The sequence below is a fragment of the Brassica napus genome, chromosome C9, assembly GCF_020379485.1.
Source record: "Brassica napus cultivar Da-Ae chromosome C9, Da-Ae, whole genome shotgun sequence".
NCBI classification, from domain to species: domain Eukaryota; kingdom Viridiplantae; phylum Streptophyta; class Magnoliopsida; order Brassicales; family Brassicaceae; genus Brassica; species Brassica napus.
The window spans coordinates 58,145,809-58,171,818 of NC_063452.1; the positions used below are offsets into that span (position 1 = coordinate 58,145,809).

The window sequence follows — 26,010 nt, forward strand, 5'->3', positions numbered from 1 at the left end:
CTCTCTTGTTATGTATGATCACCTATTTTAGATGTTAAAGTAATGAGTTCAAACTCTTTTTTTTATTGCTAACTGAAGTTGATTTCCAAACATTGTCAAACCATTACATAGTTAAGCATTACAACAACATTACAAAGGTTTTTAAAGATAATGAGCATGTCTTTAGAGCTGGAGAAAGGCGTTAATGATGTCTTCTTCCACTTCGACATTTTTTTCAATTCACATTGAAGCATCGAAATGGTCTTCTTCAATCCCATAATAGTCTTTTTCTTTTGGCGAATTTCGTTTCTAGCTTCAATCAAAGCTTTCTTTTGCCATCCAAAAGCTTTTCCCTCATCGAACCATTGAAAAAACCCGCAATCACCTCCCCTCTAACACAAACACAAAATTAAAAACTTCCCAAAGAACTCTATAACTATACCATACAGGATTCACAATTAATTTATACCTTGAATTTTTCACATCCATAGAACCTTCGATCCGGATTTTTGTCTATCCAAGCTTGAGATATCTTCGCCACCATCCCACAGTAACAAAGGACATTGATTTCATTTGCCTTGCCCTTTTCCTTATTGCTCCATCTTCCACCAAATTCTATGTCTCTTTCTCTTTTTCTCTGTTTTGAACGATGAACCCTAGTTTTGCAAATGAAATCGATTTGGAGGAGGAAATGGTTAAATCTGGGTCAGGTTTTTCGTTTGGTTCAGATCAGAGTTTAATTTTAATTAATTACGCTCTCACCCCAATTATTTTAACTAAAATCAATCGAACTTCACCATGATGTTGACACCATATTTTTATTAACATCATATACATGGCATGTATTTATCTATGTAGCATGTATTTATCATATACATTGTGTAGTTATCGACACATTTATATACTCTAAGATTTGCACCATATTATAGTATCATGGTCTAGCTGAGAAACTTTTGAGAAAACAAATCAAACTGAAAATCAAATTAAGATCAGAGTTTGGTGTAAAATTTTCAGTCATGGTTAATCTGAAACACGGACCAATTTGTTACTCATCATGTCTCTTATTTACAGTCAAAATTTAGTAAAAACCCAAGAACAAACAAAAATTTAGTAATGAGTTATATTCTGTGAAAAATGAAAAAGCAAATTTGATCATACGGTAACGAACCAAAGAATCTAAACTAATCAATTGCTAAAATAATAAATATTAATAAAAAAAGAGATTGAAACTGCTCAAGAGTTATGAATATTTGTTCTCACTGATTCTTGATGAATCTCTGAAGCCTGACATGTGAATTTTATTCAAAAGATCATCACAGCAGCAGTTTTTGTTTTGAAAAAAATGAAAAACATAATATAGATTAGCAAAAAATACCATATAGTAGATAATAAGGCTCTCATATATTAAAATATGTATCTTTCTTATTGTATTCAGAATAGCGTATACTGCCACTTTGGCAAAGTAATCACAGAGCCAAACACCAAAACTTGTTCATGTTTTCAGTAGCAGAAAACAAATAAATAACTGAAACATAGGCCACAGAGATCAGAGGTTGGTTAAAAAGTCTCGGTCACGGTAAATCTGAAACACGGACCAATTAAGTTACTCATCACATCTCTTGTTCCTAATCCAACAAACCGAAAAATAGAAAAAACAAAAAGAAGATCATCAGAGAAATAAAATACTAATAATCATATAGTTCATATTGTTGCAGTATTTGCTCATCAACTGATCTTAGAACGATTCAGAATCCAAAACACAAAAAAAAAAACTAAAGATCCTGTGAAGAAGAAGATAACAGTAGATCTATCTCTGAGGCATCCGCCTCTCCTTTTAAATATCGTCTTCAACGAGTTATAAGAAGCAAACCCTAATGAGTAGTAATTTATAAAAGGATTTATATTTGGGTCCATTGGCCCAAAGAAGATTCGTAAGTGGCGGTTGGTTTATATCGTCATGGGCCTTGACTCAGCCCATCCAAAAAAAATACTAAAAATATTTGCCGCCGCTGAAACAGAGTCGAAGGAGGTAATTTTCCGACGCAAGCAGCTTGGCTTATTAGTTAAGTGTGTAGTGATTTCACTCTCTGGTCATCGCAATTCTTGTTTATGTGAATAGTGGTGTGTGGGTAAATCGAAGTGTTTCAAGCAGCAATGAAGCGGAGCAGGGATGTGTTGGATTAAGCTCGAAGAAAAAAGGAAATTTGAGAAATAACTTGGGATGCAAGTTAACTAATTCTATTGAATTATGGAATAGGAAATTATCTATTTGTGTGATTCCTAATGAGTTTAGGAGCTATTGAGTTATATATAAGGAGATGCATATGATGTTGCATAACTTATGAGTTTGAGATTGTGAGATTGTGAGATTGAGAGCTTGAGGTTTTGAGTAGTTTTCTCAAAAGATTAATAAGATGAGTTTCTTATTTTGAGTTATTATCTTGTGTGTTCTTGAGATCGACGTTCTAGATTTGTTATGTATTTTGGTCTTCTTGCAGATTTCTCGTCAACCGCTCTCATACCAATTGTTGGGATTAAATCCATGTCGAACTCTTTATTATCCGATTAGTACGATATTGTCAACTTTGGGCCTAATTGACAAGCCCGCAAGGATTTACTTTTGGTTTCCTTCCCAAAAGGCCTCGTAGAGTTAGACATCTCTTTATATATTAGACTCTTCTTGTCTAATTCTCCAATATATTACACTTAGTTTGTTATATCACAGGATGATGATATTTACGCCTCTGCCCCTCAACTTAAACGTCCTCTGGCCTCCTCTCGTGGCAAATCCTAAGAGTTCTCCATTTGGGAAATCTAAACTTGTAGCAATGAGGTTCAGGGTTTAGGGTTTATGTTTTTTCCTTATAAGTTGGTTTAGATTTAGGGTTTAAAATAAAAATTTTAACTAAGTGAGAAGAGCTTGTTGTTGTATGGCACTAACAGATATATGGGAATCGATGATGCGTTGTCCTACATGAAGGATGTTGAGCAGATGTTTAAAGTTCAAAGAGACAAAATTGATACGTTCGGTGTGATTCTGAAAGACTTTGATGCAAAAAGGTAAGACCTTTTTTAATTTCCTATTTGATTTTTCTGCTCTTCATCTTCTTGCACTTTATAGGACCGATATACATGGCGTGATTGCACGAGTTAAGGTGTTGTTCAAAGGGCATAACAATCTCATCTTCGGGTTTAACACCTTTTTGCCTAAAGGATTAGAAATAGCCCTTGATGATGAAGTAGTAGAAGAAGCTCCACCACCAAAGAAAGCTGATCGAGCCTTAGCTTTGGTAAATAACATCAAGGTACAACAACAAAAAAGAAAGAAGTTTGTTTTCTTTTCAAGTACCTTTTTCACCTTGTGTCTCATTTGTATCTGTCTCTTCTTTCTTTCTTTTTTTAACACTGCCGAAACGGTTCCAGCACGACAAAGATGTCTTTAAGTCTTTTATTGAGATCTTAAAGATGTATCGGAATGATGATAAGGACATCACTGAAACTTACAGTGAGTGGCTATATATATCTCTCCTACACTGTTACAGTTTGAAATTTTCTCCATCTCCTTTAGTCCTAGTAATATCTGTTCGTTTCTTAGGTATCGAATCTCTTTGAGGGCCACCCGGATTTGCTTGAAGAATTTATTAGGTATTTGCCAGAGTTCTTGGCGCCTCATTCAGCAGCCCTGTTAATCCAGAGTCAGGCCCAACGCTATGATGACCCAGGATCAGCCCCTCCTCCTGTTGTGCCTCAAGTGTTGATAGACAATGTATGGTATTGGTTACATTTTTTCCTCATCTACTGTTGTTGTCACGTCCCTGGTTTCATTGTCAATAGAACTGTCAATTGGTTGGGCAGCCCATGGGCAAACCCATTCAAAATAAATATGGGCGGGCCGCAGTTACACCCAAATACTATAAGGGCTAATTGGGTTAAAAACCAACTTTGCCCATGGGTAAACTGGTCTAAACCAATGGGTGTTGGGTTGGCCCAAAACAATTACTTTCTAGGGTTACGATGATTTTGGGGGAAAGTTCAGAAACTTCAGATTCCAGACGATTTCTTCTGCGATAGTCTTCTTCCTTCCCTGATCTCTCTTTTTCTTTCCCAGATTCTCGTACACACGAATCAGTCCTTACGCCTTGTCTTTAGTTATATGAATCAAGGTAAGTTTCGATTCATTCATTTTCTGATCAAAAACGACGATTTCACCGAGACCCTTAAAACTAAATCTCGTTTTTGATCGAAGGTTTCTCTTCTGGATAAAGACGTCATCTTCTTCTAAGGTTTAGCTCTGTCTCCATTTGATTCTCTTGAGATTTGGGTTTGAGGGTGACTGAATCTCGTTTTATATTTTGTGGTTTATTTTTAAAAATTCATAAGTCTCTCATTTCATGTTTTTATGGTTCGCTGTTTCAGTGTTCTTACGAATTGTTGAGACTCATTTTGTGATACTTTGTTTTCAAGAGTAAGATTTAAGGGTTTGAGGGGAACGTGAGATTCGCTGCTGAGATTCGTTGTTGATGATGTCAATGTGAACTTTTTTTTTGTTCGTGTGGAACTTTATGAAATAGTTTTTAATTATTATATTAGATAGATTCTGTAATGTGCTTGCTTACTTGGGTTTCCTGAGTTACTTCATAGGTATCGTTTTCAGTTTTGTTGTGGGTTTAGCTTCGTTCTCATTTAAATATTTTTTGTTTCAGAAAATGGAAGCTATAGACTTGAACAATGATGGTCAGAATGATGTGATGGATGAAGATATAGAGGATCATGAAGTTTTAGAGGATTCAGAGGCTAACAGAGGCACACAACCGAGACAAGTTCAGTTACGCCGTAGAGTCTCTAGGTGCTGGAAGAAGTTTACTATACTTGGAGGAAGGCTGTCTGATGGTACAACTAAGATCAGATGCAACCTTTGTAGAAGGTTTTACTTCTTGAATCTTCGTAGGAATGGAACCTCAACTCTGACTCGTCATATGAAGGTATGTCCAAAAGCTGTTGGAACACCTAGAAGTAGTGCTAGGAAGGTGGATATGATGGTGTTTCGTGAGATGATAGCTATGGCCATTATAGAGCATGATCTTCCTTACAAGTTTGTAGAGTATAAGAGGATTAGAATGGCTTTTACTTATGCTAATTCTAGTATTGAGTATTGGAGTAGAAACACAGCAGCTTCTGATGTGTTGAAGATTTATGAAAGTGAGAAGCAGAAACTTAGGAAAATCTTAAATGATTTTCCTGGAAGGGTTTCTTTGACAACAGATCTCTGGAGGGCTATTACTATCGAAGGATATCTCTGCTTGACTGCGCATTACATAGATGTTGATTGGAATTTGCAAGCTAAAATATTGGCTTTCACCGCTTTTCCTCCGCCTCATTCTGGAATAGCCATTGCTATGAAGCTGGTTGAGCTGCTGAAGGAGTGGGGACTGGAAAAGAAGGTCTTCTGTCTCACTGTAGACAACGCTTCTTCGAATGATAGCATGCAGAGTATCATGAAGAGACAGATGCAGAAAGATCTGGTCTGCGGTGGAGAGTTCTTCCATGTACGATGTTCAGCACACATCCTTAATCTTATTGTTCAAGACGGCTTAGCAGTGATTGGAGGAGCTTTGCAGAAAATCAGGGAGAGTGTCAAGTTTGTTAGAGGATCAGAAAGCAGGGAAAGAATGTTTCAAAACTGTGTTGAAACAGTGGGAACCGAGGTCGAGGGTGATGAAGGTCTGGTCTTAGATGTAAGCACACGCTGGAATTCTACTTTCCTTATGCTTTCTAGAGCTATCAAGTTCAAAGCTGCACTAGGTAACTTGGCGGATGTAGAACCGAGTTATGTGAGCTGTCCCTCTTATTCTGAGTGGAGGAGAGTAGAAGTGATATGCGAGTTGTTGAAGCCATTTTCTGAGATTACAAATTTGATTTCGGGTTCCTCATACCCAACATCAAATTTGTATTTCAATGAAATTTGGAAGATTGAGTGTTGGTTGAGAGCTCATGCAAATTATTCTGATCCTGTTATATCTGCAAAGGTTGAATCTTCTTTTTTTGTTTGTTGTTGCAGGCTGCAAATAAGAGAGACAAAGTTACAAAGCTAGAACAAAGTGAATTCATAAACAGTGTTAAAAACTTAAGTCTTTAGAGATTGTTTCAGATTTTTCAATGTTGTTTAAAGTTTCAAAATTTTACTACTCAATTTTGGATATTTCTATCATATTTCAATGTTGTTTAATATTTAAAGTGGGCTTAAATTGAATTTAAACAGATTTGGACCAATACTTAAATTGCTTATAAATGGGCGGGCTTGGGTTGTCCAGCTGGGTAATGGGTGTTATTGGGTGTGGGTGTTGTTGGGTGTGGGCTAAATATGGGTGTGGGTGTTTTGAGCCCAGAAAAAAAAACACCCAGTTGGACATACCCATTTGGGTGCGGTCCAACCCAACTGACAGGCCTAATTGTCAATACGTGTTTCATCATCAGGATCGCCAAGCAGATACGGCTGTTGCTTCTCCAGGTGACCGTGATCATAGTGTTGACTGTTCTGACCTTATTGTCGATAAAGTGATGCACATAGAGCTGAAGGAACGAGTGGAGAAGGAGAAGCGTGATATGGGAATAAACAATCAGGAACCGACGATCGATGATGGGTTGTCCTACGTGAAGGATGTTGAGCAGATGTTTCAAGATCAAAGAGACAAAATTGATACGTTGTTGTGATTATGAAAGACTTTGATGCAAAAAGGTAAGACCGTTTTTGCTTTCCTATCTGATTGTTTTTTAGCCTGAACTGATGGCATTCGGAAACGCTCTTCATCTTGCATTTATTTACATGACCGATCTACGTGGCATGATTGCACGAGTGAAGGAGTTGTTCAAATGGCATAACAATCTCATTTTCGGGTTTAACACCTTTTGCCTAAGCAATTTGAAATAACCCTTGATGATGATGAAGATGAAGAAGAAGCTGTACCACCAGAGAAGAAATTTGAGCAAGCCTCCTTAGCTTTAGTAAATAACATCAAGGTAAGGTAGTCTTTGGTTACATTTTTCCTCACTCTACTATTGTTGTCACGTCATGTCAATACGTTTTTCATCATCAGGATCGCCAACCAGATAGGGATGTTGCTTCCCCGGGTGACCATGATCATAGTGTTGACCGTTCTGACTTTTAATGTCGATAAAGAGAAACGAGTGGAGAAGGAAGATAGAGAAAGGATAAACCATGCTTTGGGCGATGGAGAAGCAGAAGAGCAAGGTAATTTGCACCATTTTCCAAAGAAATCTGAGAGTTTTGAAGCTTTCTCTGGTCCTGCTTGTTGGAGATAAACTTGAAGTTTGAAGATAACTTAGAGAATAAGTTATCATAATCCTATTCGAGTTATGTTTAGGATAAAATAGGTTTTACTAACATATTTAGGATAAATATATCTCTATATAAGAAGATGGTGAGTTGTGCCATGAACTTGTGAGATTAGAGATTATTTGTGAGAGCTTAGGTTTTGAGTGATTTTCCTAAGTTAATAAAAAGAGAGTTCTTATATAATCTTGAGTGTTCATAAGCTAAGCTAATATTTGGTATCAGAGCCATTACGACAATGGGAGATATCACGACAGTTTCTGGTTCGATGGTGAAAGCACGAGAAGGAGGAACCTCTTCGATCAACTGTCCAATGCTGAGCGCTACTAACTACACGGTGTGGGCTATCCGGATGAAAACCCTGTTGAAAGTACACAAAACATGGGACGTGATCGAGCTAGGAACAGAGGAAATCGAGAAGAATGACATGGCGATTGCATTGATTTTTCAGTCGATACCTGAAGCTCTGGTGTTACAAGTTGGAGACATAGACAATGCTAAGAAGGTGTGGGAGGCAATCAAAGCGAAACATATGGGAGCGGATAGAGTCAAAGAAGCTAGACTTCAAAACCTAATGGCCGAATTTGATCGTTTAAAGATGAAAGACAATGACACTATTGATAACTTTGTTGGGAAGCTATCAGAGATTGCATCAAAATCCAGCGCGTTAGGAGAAATTATCGAAGAAACAAAATTGGTAAAGAAATTTCTTTCTTTCCTCCCACGAAAGAAGTATATCCACATAGTTGCTTCATTTGAACAAGTCTTGGACCTCAAAACAACGAGTTTCGAGGATATTATTGGTCGTCTGAAAGCATACGAGGAGCGAGTGTGTGCAGAAGAAGAAGAAGATGCTCCCGGTAGTCAAAACAAACTGATGTATACATCGAATGAGGCATCACAATCACAACCTGCGAGAGAATATCAAGATTATCAAGGAGATTATAGAAACAGAGGTCGAGGAGGACGTTATTATAACAGAGGAGGACGAGGCCGTGGCAGAACGTATAGAGATTTTGATATCTCGAAGATCACATGTTTTCGATGCGATAAAAAGGGCCACTTTGCATCGAGCTGCCCGGACAGATTGCTTAAGCTACAAGAGGCCTATGAGACTAAAGAAGACGACACACATGAAGCGGATGCATTGATGATGCACGAAGTGGTATATCTGAACGAAAGAAACGTGAAGCCAAATGAGTTTGAAACATATACGAGTAGAGACAACATATGGTACTTTGACAATGGCGCGAGTAATCATATGACAGGTAATCGACATTACTTCAAAGCTCTCGATGAAACCATTACAGGAAAAGTTAGGTTCGGCGATGACTCAAGGATTGACATCAAAGGAAAGGGATCAATTCTATTTTGTACCAAGAACGGTGATCGAAAGACTTTGGCAGATGTATACTTCATTCCCGAGTTTAAAAGTAACATTATCAGCCTAGGACAGGCTACTGAGTCAGGCTGCGATGTCCATATGAAAGAGGAATATCTTACTCTGCATGACAAGGATGGTAACTTGATCACTAAGGCAAAACGATCACAGAATCGTCTGTACAAAGTTATGATGGAAATCGTCGAGAGTAAGTGCCTCCAAGCCATTGGACAATATGATACTACAACTTGGCATGCACGGCTTGGTCACATCGGAGCTGACTCATTGAAAACTATGGTCAGAAAGGAGCTTGTCGTCTGATTACCTAAGTTAACCGTTGAAAAGGAAACATGTAAATCATGCTTACTTGGCAAGCAGGCAAGACACCCGTTTCCGCGGACAACTTCATATCGAGCTAAAGGAATCTTGGAACTTATGCACGGCGACCTTTGTGGACCATTCTCCCCGTCAACAGCATCAAGAAGCAGATACATCTTTGTGATTATAGATGATCATTCCAGATACATGTGGTCTATTCTCTTAAAAGAAAAAGGAGAAGCGTTTGAGAAATTTCGAAAATTCAAAGCGAGTGTGGAGCTTGAGACTAAAGCTAAGATTAAGTGTTTCAGAACTGATAAGGGCGGTGAGTTCACATCTACAGCGTTCAATGGTTTCTGTGAGGAATCAGGAATAGTGCGACAATTAATTGCTCCGTACTCTCCACAGCAGAACGGGGTCGTCGAGAGAAGAAACAGAACTCTCATGGAGATGACAAGAAGCCTGCTGAAGCATATGTCATTACCGAATCATCTGTGGGGTGAGGCTGTGCGTCATGCTACGTACCTCATCAACCGAGTTGGTACGAAGTCTCTGACTGATCAGACGCCGTACGAGGCTCTAAAGGGGAGAAAACCTAATATTGAGCACTTGCGAATCTTTGGATGCATAGGCTATGCGAAGGTCGACACTTCGTTCCCAAAGAAACTCGATGACAGATCAAGGAGTTTGGTTCATCTAGGCACAAAGCCTGGCTTTAAAGCTTACAGATTATATGATCCATCTCGTAAACGAGTAGTAGTAAGCCGCGATGTGTGCTTTGATGAGAAGAAGACGTGGGAAGGGACATCATCAAGCTCTGAAGAAGACAAACCAGGAACGTTAGTGATCTCGTTTGGCCAATATGGAAACAGAGGAGTAAGAAAAGATGAAGATAAAGAAGAAACAGAGGAAGGCAATGATGAGACAGTCGAAATAGAGCACAACCTACCCGATAACAGTAACGATGATGTAACTGAGACAAGTGAGTTGAGAAGATCTACAAGAGTAAGTAAGAAACCAGGGTACCTTGACGATTACGTTTGTCTAGCAGAGGAGGAAGGAGAACGTCTGTTGCTGTTGATAAACGAGGAGCCATGGGAGTTTAGAACAGCCGTAGAAGAGAAAGTGTGGAGAGATGCATGTGAGGAAGAGATATCATCAATCGTCCGGAACAAGACATGGGATTTAGTCGAGTTACCACCTGGAGCTAAGGCCATTGGACTCAAGTGGATATTCAAGATAAAACGGAACTCGGATGGGAGTATAAACAAATATAAATCCAGGCTTGTTGCAAAGGGATATATCCAAAGGCATGGGATTGATTTCGAAGAAGTATTTGCTCCAGTAGCTCAAATTGAAACCGTTTGCTTCCTCATTGCTCTGACTGCACCTCACGGATGGCAGATACATCACTTAGATGTTAAAACTGCTTTCCGCAATGGAGACATAAAAGAAGACGTTTATGTCACGCAACCAGAAGGGTTTGTAGTTGAAGGCAGTGAACACAAGGTCTACAAGTTACACAAGGCGCTTTACGGTTTGAAGCAGGCTCCAAGAGCTTGGAATGAGAAGTTAAACAAGGTGCTTGGTGAGATGAAGGTTATCAAGTGTTCGAAAGAACCATCATTGTATCGAAAGCAGGAGAAAAATCATCTCCTACTCGTTGCTGTCTACGTAGATGATCTCTTGGTCACAGGATCAAGTATTGACATGATAGAGGAGTTCAAAGCGGGAATGTCAGCATGTTTTGAGATGAGTGATCTCGGGCTGTTAACCTATTACCTAGGTATTGAGGTCATTCAATACGATGGAGGGATTAAGATTGTGCAAGAAAGATATGCAAAGAAGATATTGGAGGAGTCAGGTATGAGTGAGTGCAACGCTGTACAAGCTCCAATGGACTCGGGACTGAAGCTCTCTATGGCCAAAGACGAGAGATCAGTAGACGAGAAGGAGTACAGAAGGCAAATAGGGTGCTTACGATATCTGATTCATATACGGCCAAACTTGTCTTATGCTGTGGGTGTATTGAACAGATACATGCATGAACCAAAAGTATCTCACGCAGGAGCCCTCAAGCAGGTACTTGGGTATCTAAAGGGATCAATTTCTTATGGTCTTTCGTACAAGAAAGTGGGTAGGAGAGAACTAGAAGGTTTTGTGGACAGTGGACACAATATCGACGAGGATGATGGAAGAAGTACCACATGTCAGATTTTCTATCTAGATGACTGTCCAATTTCGTGGTACTCAACGAAACAAGAGACCGTAGCTCTCTCATCCTGCGAGGCTGAATTCATGGCCGCCACCGAAGCTGCCAAACAGGTGATTTGGTTGCAGGAGTTACTAGAAGAGGTCAGCAAGGAGACGTGCAAGAGAACCACCATCTACATTGACAACAAATCAGCGATAGCATTGACAAAGAATCCTGTTTTCCACGGACGAAGCAAACACATACACAAGCGCTATCACTTCATAAGGGAATGCGTCGAGAACGAGCAGATAGAGGTCCTTCACGTGCCTGGCAACAAGCAGAAAGCGGACATACTAACCAAGGCACTTGGAAAGATTAAGTTCAAAGAAATGCGAGACCTTATCGGACTTGAAGAAGTGAAGAAAGTAGACTTCAAGTTTAAGGGGGTGATTGTTGGAGATAAACTTGAAGTTTGAAGATAACTTAGAAAATAAGTTATCATAATCCTATTCGAGTTATGTTTAGGATAAAATAGGTTTTACTAATATGTTTAGGATAAATATATCTCTATATAAGAAGATGGTGAGTTGTGCCATGAACTTGTGAGATTAGAGATTATTTGTGAGAGCTTAGGTTTTGAGTGATTTTCCTAAGATAATAAGAAGAGAGTTTTTATATAATCTTGAGTGTTCATGAGCTAAGCTAATACTGCTGCTTCACATTATGAGAAAAACAATCTAAAAGGTAAGCGGTGAACATCTTTTATGAGCATTTTTCTTACCTTCTTTTTGTCTCTGAATATGGTTTTTGTCTACGTCATTTGAATAATTACTAACACTGTTGGGTTGTACACTTGCCGTAGACTCACTTAGCAATGAAGGACATTTATCTAGGCCAAGGAAGGCGGATGAAAAAGAAACAGAGGCTGCCAAAGAAAAGGAGCGATCCAAGGACAAGTACATGGGGAAATCTATTCAGGAGCTTGATCTCTCTGATTGCGTGCGTTGCACTCCTAGCTACCTCCTCCTCCCTTGGGATGTAATAAATAAGATTTTTCAGAGTTCTATATATGGGCATTTTAACTCTACTCACTCTCATATCTTTTATTTGCAGTATCCACTGCCTTCTGTGCGCCACAGAGAGACATCAGAAGCTGTTGTTTTGAATGATCACTGGGTTTCTGTCAATTCAGCAAGTGAAGACTACTCTTCTAAGCACATGCGCAGAAACAGATATGAGGAAAGCTTGTTTAAATGTGAAGATGACAGGTGCCGTTTTACAATAAAATAGATAATAGTTTTTGTACGTTGTTAGTTGGTTACATGCTTCTTCTTGCTACAGATTTGAGTTGGATATGCTGTTGGAATCTGCCGAATCTGCAGCGAAAAGGGGAGAAGAGTTGCTGAATAGTATCATTGAGAAGAAAATAAGTTTAGAAGAGGGCTCCTTCTTGGTTGAAGACCATTTCACAGGTCTTTAGGTCCTTTAGTGATTGCAGCTCTCTCTCTCTCTCTCATTTTTCATCTCTTGTCTTAACATTTTTTATTTTGTTATTACAGCCCTAAATTTAAGGTGTATAGAGCGACTTTATGGGGACCATGGTGTTGACGTGAAAGAGACAATACGTAAGAGCATCTCCAATGTAAAACTCCATTTTTTCCTTTAAAATGGAGTAAAAGTGAAAATTGAGGAAAATTGCTCCAACCCCACTCCATTTCCAACTCCATTATGAAGTGATGAACAAACAAAAAATAAACTACTCCATTTATGGGGTAAATTTCATCATGGAGTGAGATATGGAGTTGGGTTGGAGCATTCCTTACTCCATATCCACTTTTACTCCATTTTAGAGGAAAAGATGGAGTTGGGATGGAGATGCCCTAAGGATCAAGCGGCTGCACTTCCTGTAATTCTAACTCGTTTGAAGCAGAAACAAGATGAATGGACAAAATGTTGACATGAAGCAGAATTAAACAGCTAGACTTGAGAATTAAGCTGTCAGACTTGAGAATTAAGCTGCCAGACTTATAAGGTTTTATAAAGCTTTTATAAGGCTTTATAAGGTTTTATCAGGCTTTATAAGAGTTTTATAAACTCGATTTTATCGAAGAGAAGAAGAAGTGAGAAGAAGATATTTTATTATATTGTGTACTGAGGTCACTTGTCTTTAAATACTTGTACCCAGATCCACAATTAAATTAAGGAAACTATTCTCTCCTTCTTTCTCTTACATCTTGAGATCTACTTTTTCTCTCTCTCTATGTTCTTCATGTTCTTCATTCTCCATAAATAAACTCTCAATAATTCTCTCATTCTAACATGGTATCAGAGCATTAAGCTCCTGAAACTCACAAAAGCTTCCGCAAATTTCTTTCTTTCTTTCTCAGATTATCTTCAAAATCTGTTGGATACATCCTTTTATCCACTGGTCCAAAGGTCTTTCAAAAGGGAAGAACCTCACCAGAACTTAAGATAGAGGAGTACCCTATTCTCTGGAACTCAAGAAAGCTTCAACCATATTAGGAAAAGCTTCTTCAAAGTCCAGTTTATCTCAAAATCAGTAGGAACAATCTATTGTCCACTGGTCCATATCTCTCCATGAGGGAGAACTCCAACATAGTGTTGTTTCCAGAGTACAAGAAGGCTAAGGAACAACATAAGAACCACAATATGCCAAGAAGAAGTGACTTGAATCAAGCCAGGAATGTAATCAAAGAGTTTGAGCATCCATCAATTCAAGGTCAAACCATGTATTCATCTGTCATTGGTGGTTCAAATGAAGAAGGAACATGGAGAAGTACTGATAGTGCAGCCAACACTGATGGTCCAGCAACCATGAGTGACCTACATTCCCTTATCCAAGCCTTTATCTCATTCAAGAAGGCTGGTACACGCTCTCTTGACCCTAAACCTATCATTATAGATTCAAGAGATAGCCATCACATGATTAGTGATAGAAAATTGATGAGTGATGTCCAGCCTGCCTCATGGTATGTTCAAATAGCAAATGGTGATAAGATTAAGATAGAAGGGATAGGGAACCAGAGGTTGTTTGATAGGGAATCTACTGCCTTGTATATGCCTCAGTTTACATCAAACTTGCTATCTGTGAGAAAGGCTACTGTTGATCTGAGTTGTCAGGTTGTCTTCAGACCAGATGAGATTGAATTTCAAGACTTAAAGACAGGCCAAGTGATTGAAAAGGGGCACGTTCACAATGAACTATATCATCTTCAGAAGACGGAGATGTCTAGACCATCCACTTCTCAGTGTTTGGCTAGTACATCCAACGGGGTTGATAGCACACTATGGCATGCTAGGTTGGGACATCCTCATACAAGAGCCCTAAACTTGATGCTTCCAGGTGTGGTCTTCAAGAATGATGATTGTGAAGCTTGCATATTGGGGAAGCATGGTAGAACAGTCTTCTCACAGTCTAGCACCATCTATGAAAGATGTTTTGACCTAGTTCACTCTGATGTATGGACTGCTCCATGTGTGTCCAGAGAGAACCACAAATACTTTGTCACCTTCATTGATGAGAAATCCAAATACACTTGGGTGACACTGATTCAGTCTAAGGACAGGGTGTTGGATGCTTTCAAGAATTTCCAGACCCATATCTGCAACCATTTCAATGCCAAGATGAAAATTCTAAGGTCATATAATGGTGGAGAGTATACAAGTCATGCATTTAAGCAATATCTTGCTCTAACATGGGATTACTCACCAGACAAGCTGTCCTTACACTCCTCAACAGAATGGAGTTGCTGAGAGAAAGAACAGACATTTGATGGAGGTAGCAAGATCAATGATGTTCCACACCAATGTTCCAAAAAGATTCTGGAGTGATGCTGTGATGTCTGCTACTTATCTGATCAATAGAACTCCAACTAAAGTCCTCAACGACATGTCTCCTTTTGAGGTTCTAAATAAGACCAAACCATCTTTGGACCATTTTCGTGTGTTTGGATGCCTCTGTTTTGTGATGATACCTGGGGAGCTGAGGAACAAGCTTGATGCTAAAAGCTCAAAAGCTATGTTAATTGGTTACTCTCCAACTCAGAAGGGGTATAAGTGCTATGATCCAGAGTCAAGAAGGGTTCTTGTCTCGAGGGATGTGAAGTTTGCAGAATCTAGAGGCTATTATGATGGAAAGAGTTGGGATGAGCTCAAAGATCTTTCTCAATCAGCCTCAGATAGAGCAAATAACCTTAGGGGAGTAATGGAGAGCCTGAGAATCAATATGCCCTCTTTACCAAGTGTGGAACCTGTCCCTGAAAATTTATCATCTACTGCAGCTGATAGTGTTGAGAGCACTCATCCTAATCATGAGGGGGGCAGTAGAAATGTTGAGCAGTCTACACAAGCTCAACCTGAAGAGAGCTCTGTAGCTCATGATCAAGATGAGATGCCATCAGAATCAGATGTTGAGACTCAAGTAGAGGCGTCAAGTGAAGGAAATGAAGCAGAACCTGAGCAGATACAACTTTTGAGAAGGAGTACAAGGATCAGGAAACCCTCACAGTGGATCAACACAGAAGTTTACTTTAATGCTGAAGCTGTAGCTCACCCAATAAGTGCAGTATGCTCCCTTGCTCAATATCCAGAAGATCATCAAGTCTTCATCAGTGAATTGGATCAGGAATACATTCCAAGAACATATGAAGAAGCTATGCAACACAAGGAGTGGAGAGAATCTGTTGTAGATGAGATGGGAGCCATGATCAAGAATGATACATGGTTTGAGACTGAACTTCCAAAAGAAAAGAAGGCAGTGACAAGCCGGCTTCACTACACTATCAAGTATGGAGCCAATGGAAAACCAGAAAGAAAGAAGACAAGACTGGTTGCAAGGGGATATACTCAAGTGTATGGTGAAGATTATCTAGACACTTTTGCACCAGTGGCCAAGCTTCACACTATAAGGATTCTCTTATCTCTTGCTGTCAATCTTGAGTGGGATTTATGGCAGATGGATGTGAAGAATGCCTTTCTTCAAGGAGAATTGGAGGATGAAGTCTACATGAGACCACCTCCTGGTCTTGAGAACATGGTGAAGCCAGGAAATGTTCTCAGATTAAAGAAGGCAATTTATGGCTTGAAGCAATCTCCAAGGGCTTGGTACCATAAGTTGAGCACCACGCTCAATGGAAGAGGCTTTGTCAAGTCTGAAGCTGGTCATACCCTATTCACCCTCACTAGCCAGCAAGGAATCATTGTCATTTTCATCTATGTTGATGACATTATCATCACAGGCAGTGACAAAGAAGGGATCATCTCGACCAAAGTGTTCCTTAAGGCTTCATTTGATATCAAGGACTTGGGAGAGCTCAAATACTTCCTAGGTATCGAGATGTGTAGGTCTAAGGAAGGGTTGTTTCTATCTCAAAGGAAATACACCCTTGACATACTAAATGAGGCTGGAGATCTTGGTGGAAGAGCTGCCAAAACACCTCTAGAGGAAGGATACAAAGTGATGCGTGAGGGGGAGATTGAAGACAAGTCATATGAAGATGTAAAGCATTATAGGAGAATGGTGGGAAAACTCATTTATCTTACCATTACCCGACCAGATGTATGTTTTGCAGTAAACCAAGTAAGCCAACACATGCAAGCTCCCAAGGTACACCACTGGAACATGGTTGAGAGGATTCTCAGGTACCTAAGAGAGGACCAGGCCAAGGAGTATGGATGGGATGCAATAGAAGCACTGAGATTGTTGGGTACTGTGATGCGCATTGGGCAGGAGATCGAGTTGATAGGAGATCAACTACTGGATATTGTACCTTCATTGGAGGCAATTTGGTAACATGGAAGAGCAAGAAGCAGAAGGTGGTGTCTTTTTCAAGTGCTGAGGCAGAATATAGAGCTATGAGGAAGCTCACAAGTGAGTTGATTTGGATCAAGGGACTTCTTAAGGACTTGGGAATTTAAGTTACAACGCCAATCACGATGCATTGTGATAACCAGGCTGCTATACACATTGCTAGCAACTCAGTCTTCCATGAAAGGACCAAACATATAGAGGTAGATTGCCACAAAGTGAGACAAGCCGTGGAGCAGAAGATCATATTGTCGTGCTACACAAGGAGTGAAGATCAGCTAGCTGATATCTTCACCAAGGCAGAAAGCACTAAGGTATGTGAGTTCATTCATCCAAAATTGGGACTCATAGACCTATCATGTCAATGATCTCTCCTTCATGAAGTGTTCTACTCTTTTTCCTTGACTTGGGTTTTCTCCCAAAGGGTTTTACCTAGTTGAAGTTTTAATGAGGGAATATTTTATGGCTTACAAGCTTGACTTGTTTCACATGGTCAAGCTTGAGGGGGAGTGTTGACATGAAGTAGAATTAAGCAGCTTGACTTGAGAATTAAACTGCCAGACTTGAGAATTAAGCTGCCAGACTTGAGAATTAAGCTGCCAGACTTATAAGGTTTTATAAAGCTTTTGTGAGAGCTTAGGTTTTGAGTGATTTTCTTAAGTTAATAAGAAGAGAGTTCTTATATAATCTTGAGTGTTCATAAGCTAAGCTAATATTTGGTATCAGAGACATTACGACAATGGGAGATATCACGACAGTTTCTGGTTCGACGGTGAAAGCACGAGAAGGAGGAACCTCTTCGATCAACGTCCAATGCTGAGCGCTACTAACTACACGGTGTGGGCTATCCGGATGAAAACCCTGTTGAAAGTACACAAAGCATGGGACGTGATCGAGCAAGGAACAGAGGAAATCGAGAAGAATGACATGGCGATTGCATTGATTTTTCAGTCGATACCTGAAGCTCTGGTGTTACAAGTTGGAGACATAAACAATGCTAAGAAGGTGTGGGAGGCAATCAAAGCGAGACATATGGGAGCGGATAGAGTCAAAGAAGCTAGACTTCAAACCCTAATGGCCGAATTTGATCTTTTAAAGATGAATGACAATGACACAATTGATAATTTAGTTGGGAAGCTATCAGAGATTGCATCAAAATCCAGCGCGTTAGGAGAAATTATCGAAGAAACAATATTGGTAAAGAAATTTCTTTCTTCCCTCCCACGAAAGAAGTATATCCACATAGTTGCTTCACTTGAACAAGTCTTGGACCTCAAAACAACGAGTTTCGAGGATATTATTGGTCGTCTGAGAGCATACGAGGAGCGAGTGTGTGCAGAAGAAGAAGAAGATGCTCCCGATAGTCAAAACAAACTGATGTATACATCGAATGAGGCATCACAATCACAACCTGCGAGAGAATATCAAGGAGATTATAGAAACAGAGGTCGAGGAGGACATTATTATAACTGAGGAGGACGAGGCCGTGGCAGAACGTATAGAGATTTTGATATCTCGAAGATCACATGTTTTCGATGCGATAAAAAGGGACACTTTGCATTGAGCTGCCCGGACAGATTGCTTAAGCTACAAGAGGCATATGAGACTAAAGAAGACGACACACATGAAGCGGATGCATTGATGATGCACGAAGTGGTATATCTGAACGAAAGAAACGTGAAGCCAAATGAGTTTGAAACATATACGAGTAGAGACAACATATGGTACTTTGACAATGGCGCGAGTAATCATATGACGGGTAATCGACATTACTTCAAATCTCTCGATGAAACCATTACAGGAAAAGTTAGGTTCGGCGATGACTCAAGGATTGACATCAAAGGAAAGGGATCAATTCTATTTTGTACGAAGAACGGTGATCGAAAGACTTTGGCAGATGTATACTTCATTCCCGAGCTTAAAAGTAACATTATCAGCCTAGGACAGGCTACTGAGTCAGGCTTCGATGTCCATATAAAAGAGGAATATCTTACTCTGCATGACTAGGATGGTAACTTGATCGCTAAGGTAAAACGATCACAGAATCGCCTGTACAAAGTTATGATGGAAATCGTCGAGAGTGAGTGCCTCCAAGCCATTGGACAAGATGATACTACAACTTGGCACGCACGGCTTGGTCACATCGGAGCTGAATCATTGCAAACTATGGTCAGAAAGGAGCTTGTCATCGGATTACCTAAGTTAACCGTTGAAAAGGAAACATGTCAATCATGCTTACTAGGCAAGCAGGCAAGACACACGTTTCCGCAGACAACTTCATATCGAGCTAAAGCAATCTTGGAACTTATGCACAGCGACTTTTGTGGACCAATCTCCCCGTCAACAGCATCAAGAAGCAGATACATCTTTGTGATTATAGATGATCATTCCAGATACATGTGGTCTATTCTCTTAAAAGAAAAAGGAGAAGCGTTTGAGAAATTTCGAAAATTCAAAGCGAGTGTGGAGCTTGAGACTAAAGCTAAGATTAAGTGTTTCAGAACTGATAGGGGCGGTGAGTTCACATCTACAGCGTTCAATGGTTTCTGTGAGGAATCAGGAATAGTGCGACAATTAATTGCTCCGTACTCTCCGCAGCAGAACGGGGTCGTCGAGAGAAGAAACAGAACTCTCATGGAGATGACAAGAAGCCTGCTGAAGCATATGTCATTACCGAATCATCTGTGGGGTGAGGCTGTGCGTCATGCTATGTACCTCATCAACCGAGTTGGTACGAAGTCTCTGACTGATCAGACGCCGTACGAGGCTCTAAAGGGGAGAAAACCTAATATTGAGCACTTGCGAATCTTTGGATGCATAGGCTATGCGAAGGTCGACACTTCGTTCCCAAAGAAACTTGATGACAGATCAAGGACTTTGGTTCATCTAGGCACAGAGCCGGGCTCTAAAGCTTACAGATTATATGATCCATCTCGTAAACGAGTAGTAGTAAGCCGCGATGTGTGCTTTGATGAGAAGAAGACGTGGGAATGGACATCATCAAGCTCTGAAGAAGACAAACCAGGAACGTTAGTGATCTCGTTTGGCCAATATGGAAACAGAGGAGTAAGAAAAGATGAAGATAAAGAAGAAATAGAGGAAGGCAATGATGAGACAGTCGAAATAGAGCACAACCTACCCGATAACAGTAACGATGATGTAACTGAGACAAGTGAGTTGAGAAGATCTACAAGAGTAAGTAAGAAACCAGGGTACCTTGACGATTACGTTTGCCTAGCAGAGGAGGAAGGAGAACGTCTGTTGCTGTTGATAAACGAGGAGCCATGGGAGTTTAGAACAGCCGTAGAAGAGAAAGTGTGGAGAGATGCAGTGAGGAAGAGATATCATCGATCGTCCGGAACAAGACATGGGATTTAGTCGAGTTACCACCTGGAGCTAAGGCCATTGGACTCAAGTGGATATTCAAGATAAAACGGAACTCGGATGGGAGTATAAACAAATATAAATCCAGGCTTGTTGCAAAGGGATATATCCAAAGGCATGAGATTGATTTCGAAGAAGTATTTGCTCCAGTGGCTCGAATTGAAACCGTTCGCTTCCTCATTGCTCTGGCTGCATCTCACGGATGGCAGATACATCACTTAGATGTTAAAACTTCTTTCCTCAATGGAGACTTAAAAGAAGACGTTTATGTCACGCAACAAGAAGGGTTTGTAGTTGAAGGCAGTGAACACAAGGTCTACAAGTTACACAGGTGCTTTACGGTTTAAAGCAGGCTCCAAGAGCTTGGAATGAGAAGTTAAACAAGGTGCTTGGTGAGATGAAGTTTATCAAGTGTTCAAAAGAACCATCATTGTATCGAAAGCAGGAGAAAAAGCATCTCCTACTCGTTGCTGTCTACGTAGATGATCTCTTGGTCACAGGATCAAGTATTGACATGATAGAGGAGTTCAAAGCGGGAATGTCAGCATGTTTTGAGATGAGTGATCTCGGGCTGTTAACCTATTACCTAGGTATTGAGGTCATTCAATACGATGGAGGGATTAAGATTGTGCAAGAAAGATATGCAAAGAAGATATTGGAGGAGTCAGGTATGAGTGAGTGCAACGCTGTACAAGCTCCAATGGACTCGGGACTGAAGCTCTCTATGGCCAAAGACGAGAGATCAGTAGACGAGAAGGAGTACAGAAGGCAAATAGGGTGCTTACGATATCTGATTCATACACGGCCAGACTTGTCTTATGCTGTGGGTGTATTGAACAGATACATGCATGAACCAAAAGTATCTCACGCAGGAGCCCTCAAGCAGGTACTTCGGTATCTAAAGGGATCAATTTCTTATGGTCTTTCGTACAAGAAAGTGGGTAGGAGAGAACTAGAAGGTTTTGTGGACAGTGGACACAATATCGACGAGGATGATGGAAGAAGTACCACATGTCACATTTTCTATCTCGATGACTGTCCAATTTCGTGGTACTCAACGAAACAAGAGACCGTAGCTCTCTCATCCTGCGAGGCTGAATTCATGGCCGCCACCGAAGCTGCCAAACAGGTGATTTGGTTGCAGGAGTTACTAGAAGAGGTCAGCAAGGAGACGTGCAAGAGAACCACCATCTACATTGACAACAAATCAGCGATAGTATTGACAAAGAATCCTGTTTTCCACGGACGAAGCAAACACATACACAAGCGCTATCACTTCATAAGGGAATGCGTCGAGAACGAGCAGATAGAGGTCCTTCACGTGCCTGGCAACAAGCAGAAAGCGGACATACTAACCAAGGCACTTGGAAAGATTAAGTTCAAAGAAATGCGAGACCTTATCGGACTTGAAGAAGTGAAGAAAGTAGACTTCAAGTTTAAGGGGGTGATTGTTGGAGATAAACTTGAAGTTTGAAGATAACTTAGAAATAAGTTATCATAATCCTATTCGAGCTATGTTTAGGATAAAATAGGTTTTACTAATATGTTTAGGATAAATATATCTCTATATAAGAAGATGGTGAGTTGTGCCATGAACTTGTGAGATTAGAGATTATTTGTGAGAGCTTAGGTTTTGAGTGATTTTCCTAAGATAATAAGAAGAGAGTTTTTATATAATCTTGAGTGTTCATGAGCTAAGCTAATACTGCTGCTTCACATTATGAGAAAAACAATCTAAAAGGTAAGCGGTGAACATCTTTTATGAGCATTTTTCTTACCTTCTTCTTGTCTCTGAATATGGTTTTTGTCTACGTCATTTGAATAATTACTAACACTGTTGGGTTGTACACTTGCCGTAGACTCACTTAGCAATGAAGGACATTTATCTAGGCCAAGGAAGGGGGATGAAAAAGAAACAGAGGCTGCCAAAGAAAAGGAGCGATCCAAGGACAAGTACATGGGGAAATCTATTCAGGAGCTTGATCTCTCTGATTGCGTGCGTTGCACTCCTAGCTACCTCCTCCTCCCTTGGGATGTAATAAATAAGATTTTTCAGAGTTCTATATATGGGCATTTTAACTCTACTCACTCTCATATCTTTTATTTGCAGTATCCACTGCCTTCTGTGCGCCACAGAGAGACATCAGAAGCTGTTGTCTTGAATGATCACTGGGTTTCTGTCAATTCAGCAAGTGAAGACTACTCTTCTAAGCACATGCGCAGAAACAGATATAAGGAAAGCTTGTTTAAATGTGAAGATGACAGGTGCCGTTTTACAATAAAATAGATAATAGTTTTTGTACGTTGTTAGTTGGTTACCTGCTTCTTCATGCTACAGATTTGAGTTGAATATGCTGTTGGAATCTGCCGAATCTGCAGCGAAAAGGGGAGAAGAGTTGCTGAATAGTATCATTGAGAAGAAAATAAGTTTAGAAGAGGGCTCCTTCTTGGTTGAAGACCATTTCACAGGTCTTTAGGTCCTTTAGTGATTGCAGCTCTCTCTCTCTCTCTCATTCTTCATCTCTTGTCTTAACATTTTTTATTTTGTTATTACAGCCCTAAATTTAAGGTGTATAGAGCGACTTTATGGGGACCATGGTGTTGACGTGAAAGAGACAATACGTAAGAGCATCTCCAATGTAAAACTCCATTTTTTCCTTCAAAATGGAGTAAAAGTGAAAATTGAGGAAAATTGCTCCAACCCCACTCCATTTCCAACTCCATTATGAAGTGATGAACAAACAAAAAAATAAACTACTCCATTTATGGAGTAAATTTCATCATGGAGTGAGATATGGAGTTGGGTTGGAGCATTCCTTACTCCATATCCACTTTTACTCCATTTTAGAGGAAAAAATGGAGTTGGGATGGAGATGCCCTAAGGATCCAGCGGCTGCACTTCCTGTAATTCTAACTCGTTTGAAGCAGAAACAAGATGAATGGACAAAATGTTGACATGAAGCAGAATTAAACAGCTAGACTTGAGAATTAAGCTGTCAGACTTGAGAATTAAGCTGCCAGACTTATAAGGTTTTATAAAGCTTTTATAAGGCTTTATAAGGTTTTATCAGGCTTTATAAGAGTTTTATAAACTCGATTTTATCGAAGAGAAGAAGAAGTGAGAAGAAGATATTTTATTATATTGTGTACTGAGGTCACTTGTCTTTAAATACTTGTACCCAGATCCACAATTAAATTAAGGAAACTATTCTCTCCTTCTTTCTCTTACATCTTGAGATCTACTTTTTCTCTCTCTCTCTATGTTCTTCATGTTCTTCATTCTCCATAAATAAACTCTCAATAATTCTCTCATTCTAACATGGTATCAGAGCATTAAGCTCCTGAAACTCACAAAAGCTTCCGCAAATTTCTTTCTTTCTTTCTCAGATTATCTTCAAAATCTGTTGGATACATCCTTTTATCCACTGGTCCAAAGGTCTTTCAAAAGGGAAGAACCTCACCAGAACTTAAGATAGAGGAGTACCCTATTCTCTGGAACTCAAGAAAGCTTCAACCATATTAGGAAAAGCTTCTTCAAAGTCCAGTTTATCTGAAAATCAGTAGGAACAATCTATTGTCCACTGGTTCATATCTCTCCATGAGGGAGAACTCCAACATAGTGTTGTTTCCAGAGTACAAGAAGGCTAAGGAACAACATAAGAACCACAATATGCCAAGAAGAAGTGACTTGAATCAAGCCAGGAATGTAATCAAAGAGTTTGAGCATCCATCAATTCAAGGTCAAACCATGTATTCATCTGTCATTGGTGGTTCAAATGAAGAAGGAACATGGAGAAGTACTGATAGTGCAGCCAACACTGATGGTCCAGCAACCATGAGTGACCTACATTCCCTTATCCAAGCCTTTATCTCATTCAAGAAGGCTGGTACACACGCTCTCTTGACCCTAAACCTATCATTATAGATTCAAAGATAGCCATCACATGATTAGTGATAGAAAATTGATGAGTGATGTCCAGCCTGCCTCATGGTATGTTCAATAGCAAATGGTGATAAGATTAAGATAGAAGGGATAGGGAACCAGAGGTTGTTTGATAGGGAAATCTACTGCCTTGTATATGCCTCAGTTTACATCAAACTTGCTATCTGTGAGAAAGGCTACTGTTGATCTGAGTTGTCAGGTTGTCTTCAGACCAGATGAGATTGAATTTCAAGACTTAAAGACAGGCCAAGTGATTGAAAAGGGGCACGTTCACAATGAACTATATCATCTTCAGAAGACGGAGATGTCTAGACCATCCACTTCTCAGTGTTTGGCTAGTACATCCAACGGGTTGATAGCACACTATGGCATGCTAGGTTGGGACATCCTCATACAAGAGCCCTAAACTTGATGCTTCCAGGTGTGGTCTTCAAGAATGATGATTGTGAAGCTTGCATATTGGGGAAGCATGGTAGAACAGTCTTCTCACAGTCTAGCACCATCTATGAAAGATGTTTTGACCTAGTTCACTCTGATGTATGGACTGCTCCATGTGTGTCCAGAGAGAACCACAAATACTTTGTCACCTTCATTGATGAGAAATCCAAATACACTTGGGTGACACTGATTCAGTCTAAGGACAGGGTGTTGGATGCTTTCAAGAATTTCCAGACCCATATCTGCAACCATTTCAATGCCAAGATGAAAATTCTAAGGTCATATAATGGTGGAGAGTATACAAGTCATGCATTTAAGCAATATCTTGCTCTAACATGGGATTACTCACCAGACAAGCTGTCCTACACTCCTCAACAGAATGGAGTTGCTGAGAGAAGAACAGACATTTGATGGAGGTAGCAAGATCAATGATGTTCCACACCAATGTTCCAAAAAGATTCTGGAGTGATGCTGTGATGTCTGCTACTTATCTGATCAATAGAACTCCAACTAAAGTCCTCAACGACATGTCTCCTTTTGAGGTTCTAAATAAGACCAAACCATCTTTGGACCATTTTCGTGTGTTTGGATGCCTCTGTTTTGTGATGATACCTGGGGAGCTGAGGAACAAGCTTGATGCTAAAAGCTCAAAAGCTATGTTAATTGGTTACTCTCCAACTCAGAGGGGTATAAGTGCTATGATCCAGAGTCAAGAAGGGTTCTTGTCTCGAGGGATGTGAAGTTTGCAGAATCTAGAGGCTATTATGATGGAAAGAGTTGGGATGAGCTCAAAGATCTTTCTCAATCAGCCTCAGATAGAGCAAATAACCTTAGGGGAGTAATGGAAGAGCCTGAGAATCAATATGCCCTCTTTACCAAGTGTGGAACCTGTCCCTGAAAATTTATCATCTACTGCAGCTGATAGTGTTGAGAGCACTCATCCTAATCATGAGGGGGGCAAGTAGAAATGTTGAGCAGTCTACACAAGCTCAACCTGAAGAGAGCTCTGTAGCTCATGATCAAGATGAGATGCCATCAGAATCAGATGTTGAGACTCAAGTAGAGGCGTCAAGTGAAGGAAATGAAGCAGAACCTGAGCAGATACAACTTTTGAGAAGGAGTACAAGGATCAGGAAACCCTCACAGTGGATCAACACAGAAGTTTACTTTAATGCTGAAGCTGTAGCTCACCCAA

General features: G+C 40.0%; 2 protein-coding genes, 2 long non-coding RNA genes, 2 other non-coding genes and 1 pseudogene across 6 annotated transcripts; 3 read left to right on the forward strand and 4 right to left on the reverse strand.

Annotated features, from left to right (window-relative positions):
- Positions 1-43: 43 nt before the first annotated feature.
- Positions 44-2,992, reverse strand: LOC125593114. Its single transcript, XR_007329040.1, has 2 exons — positions 449-2,992; positions 44-371 (listed from the first exon to the last, which is right to left on the reverse strand). It is a non-coding gene; the product is annotated as an uncharacterized LOC125593114 (long non-coding RNA).
- Positions 1,206-1,304, reverse strand: LOC125593734. Its single transcript, XR_007329628.1, has one exon. It is a non-coding gene; the product is annotated as a small nucleolar RNA R64/Z200 family (small nucleolar RNA).
- LOC125593730 lies at positions 1,372-1,455 on the reverse strand. Its single transcript, XR_007329625.1, has one exon. It is a non-coding gene; the product is annotated as a small nucleolar RNA U54 (small nucleolar RNA).
- Positions 1,644-1,714, reverse strand: LOC125593725 (annotated as a pseudogene).
- A 537-nt stretch (positions 2,993-3,529) lies between the features above and the next one.
- Positions 3,530-13,440, forward strand: LOC106386081 (retrovirus-related Pol polyprotein from transposon TNT 1-94). The gene is made up of 6 exons (XM_048769164.1): positions 3,530-4,142; positions 4,226-4,262; positions 4,683-12,261; positions 12,337-12,491; positions 12,565-12,695; positions 12,783-13,440. The coding sequence occupies exon 3, from the start codon at positions 9,147-9,149 to the stop codon at positions 11,697-11,699; it is 2,553 nt and encodes an 850-aa protein (XP_048625121.1). The 5' UTR covers positions 3,530-4,142; positions 4,226-4,262; positions 4,683-9,146; the 3' UTR covers positions 11,700-12,261; positions 12,337-12,491; positions 12,565-12,695; positions 12,783-13,440.
- Positions 13,441-20,831: 7,391 nt separating this feature from the next.
- On the forward strand, positions 20,832-21,908 carry LOC125592768 (uncharacterized mitochondrial protein AtMg00810-like). The gene has a single exon (XM_048768165.1). The coding sequence runs from the start codon at positions 20,832-20,834 to the stop codon at positions 21,906-21,908; it is 1,077 nt and encodes a 358-aa protein (XP_048624122.1).
- Positions 21,909-21,949: 41 nt separating this feature from the next.
- LOC125593115 lies at positions 21,950-23,172 on the forward strand. The gene is made up of 3 exons (XR_007329041.1): positions 21,950-22,469; positions 22,545-22,903; positions 22,991-23,172. It is a non-coding gene; the product is annotated as an uncharacterized LOC125593115 (long non-coding RNA).
- The last annotated feature ends 2,838 nt before the right edge of the window (positions 23,173-26,010 follow it).

Bases quoted from the DNA above. Each gene is read 5' to 3' on its own strand.
- LOC125592768 (XM_048768165.1), top strand. From the start codon at position 20,832: ATGAAGTTTATCAAGTGTTCAAAAGAACCATCATTGTATCGAAAGCAG.
- LOC106386081 (XM_048769164.1), top strand. From the start codon at position 9,147: ATGCACGGCGACCTTTGTGGACCATTCTCCCCGTCAACAGCATCAAGA.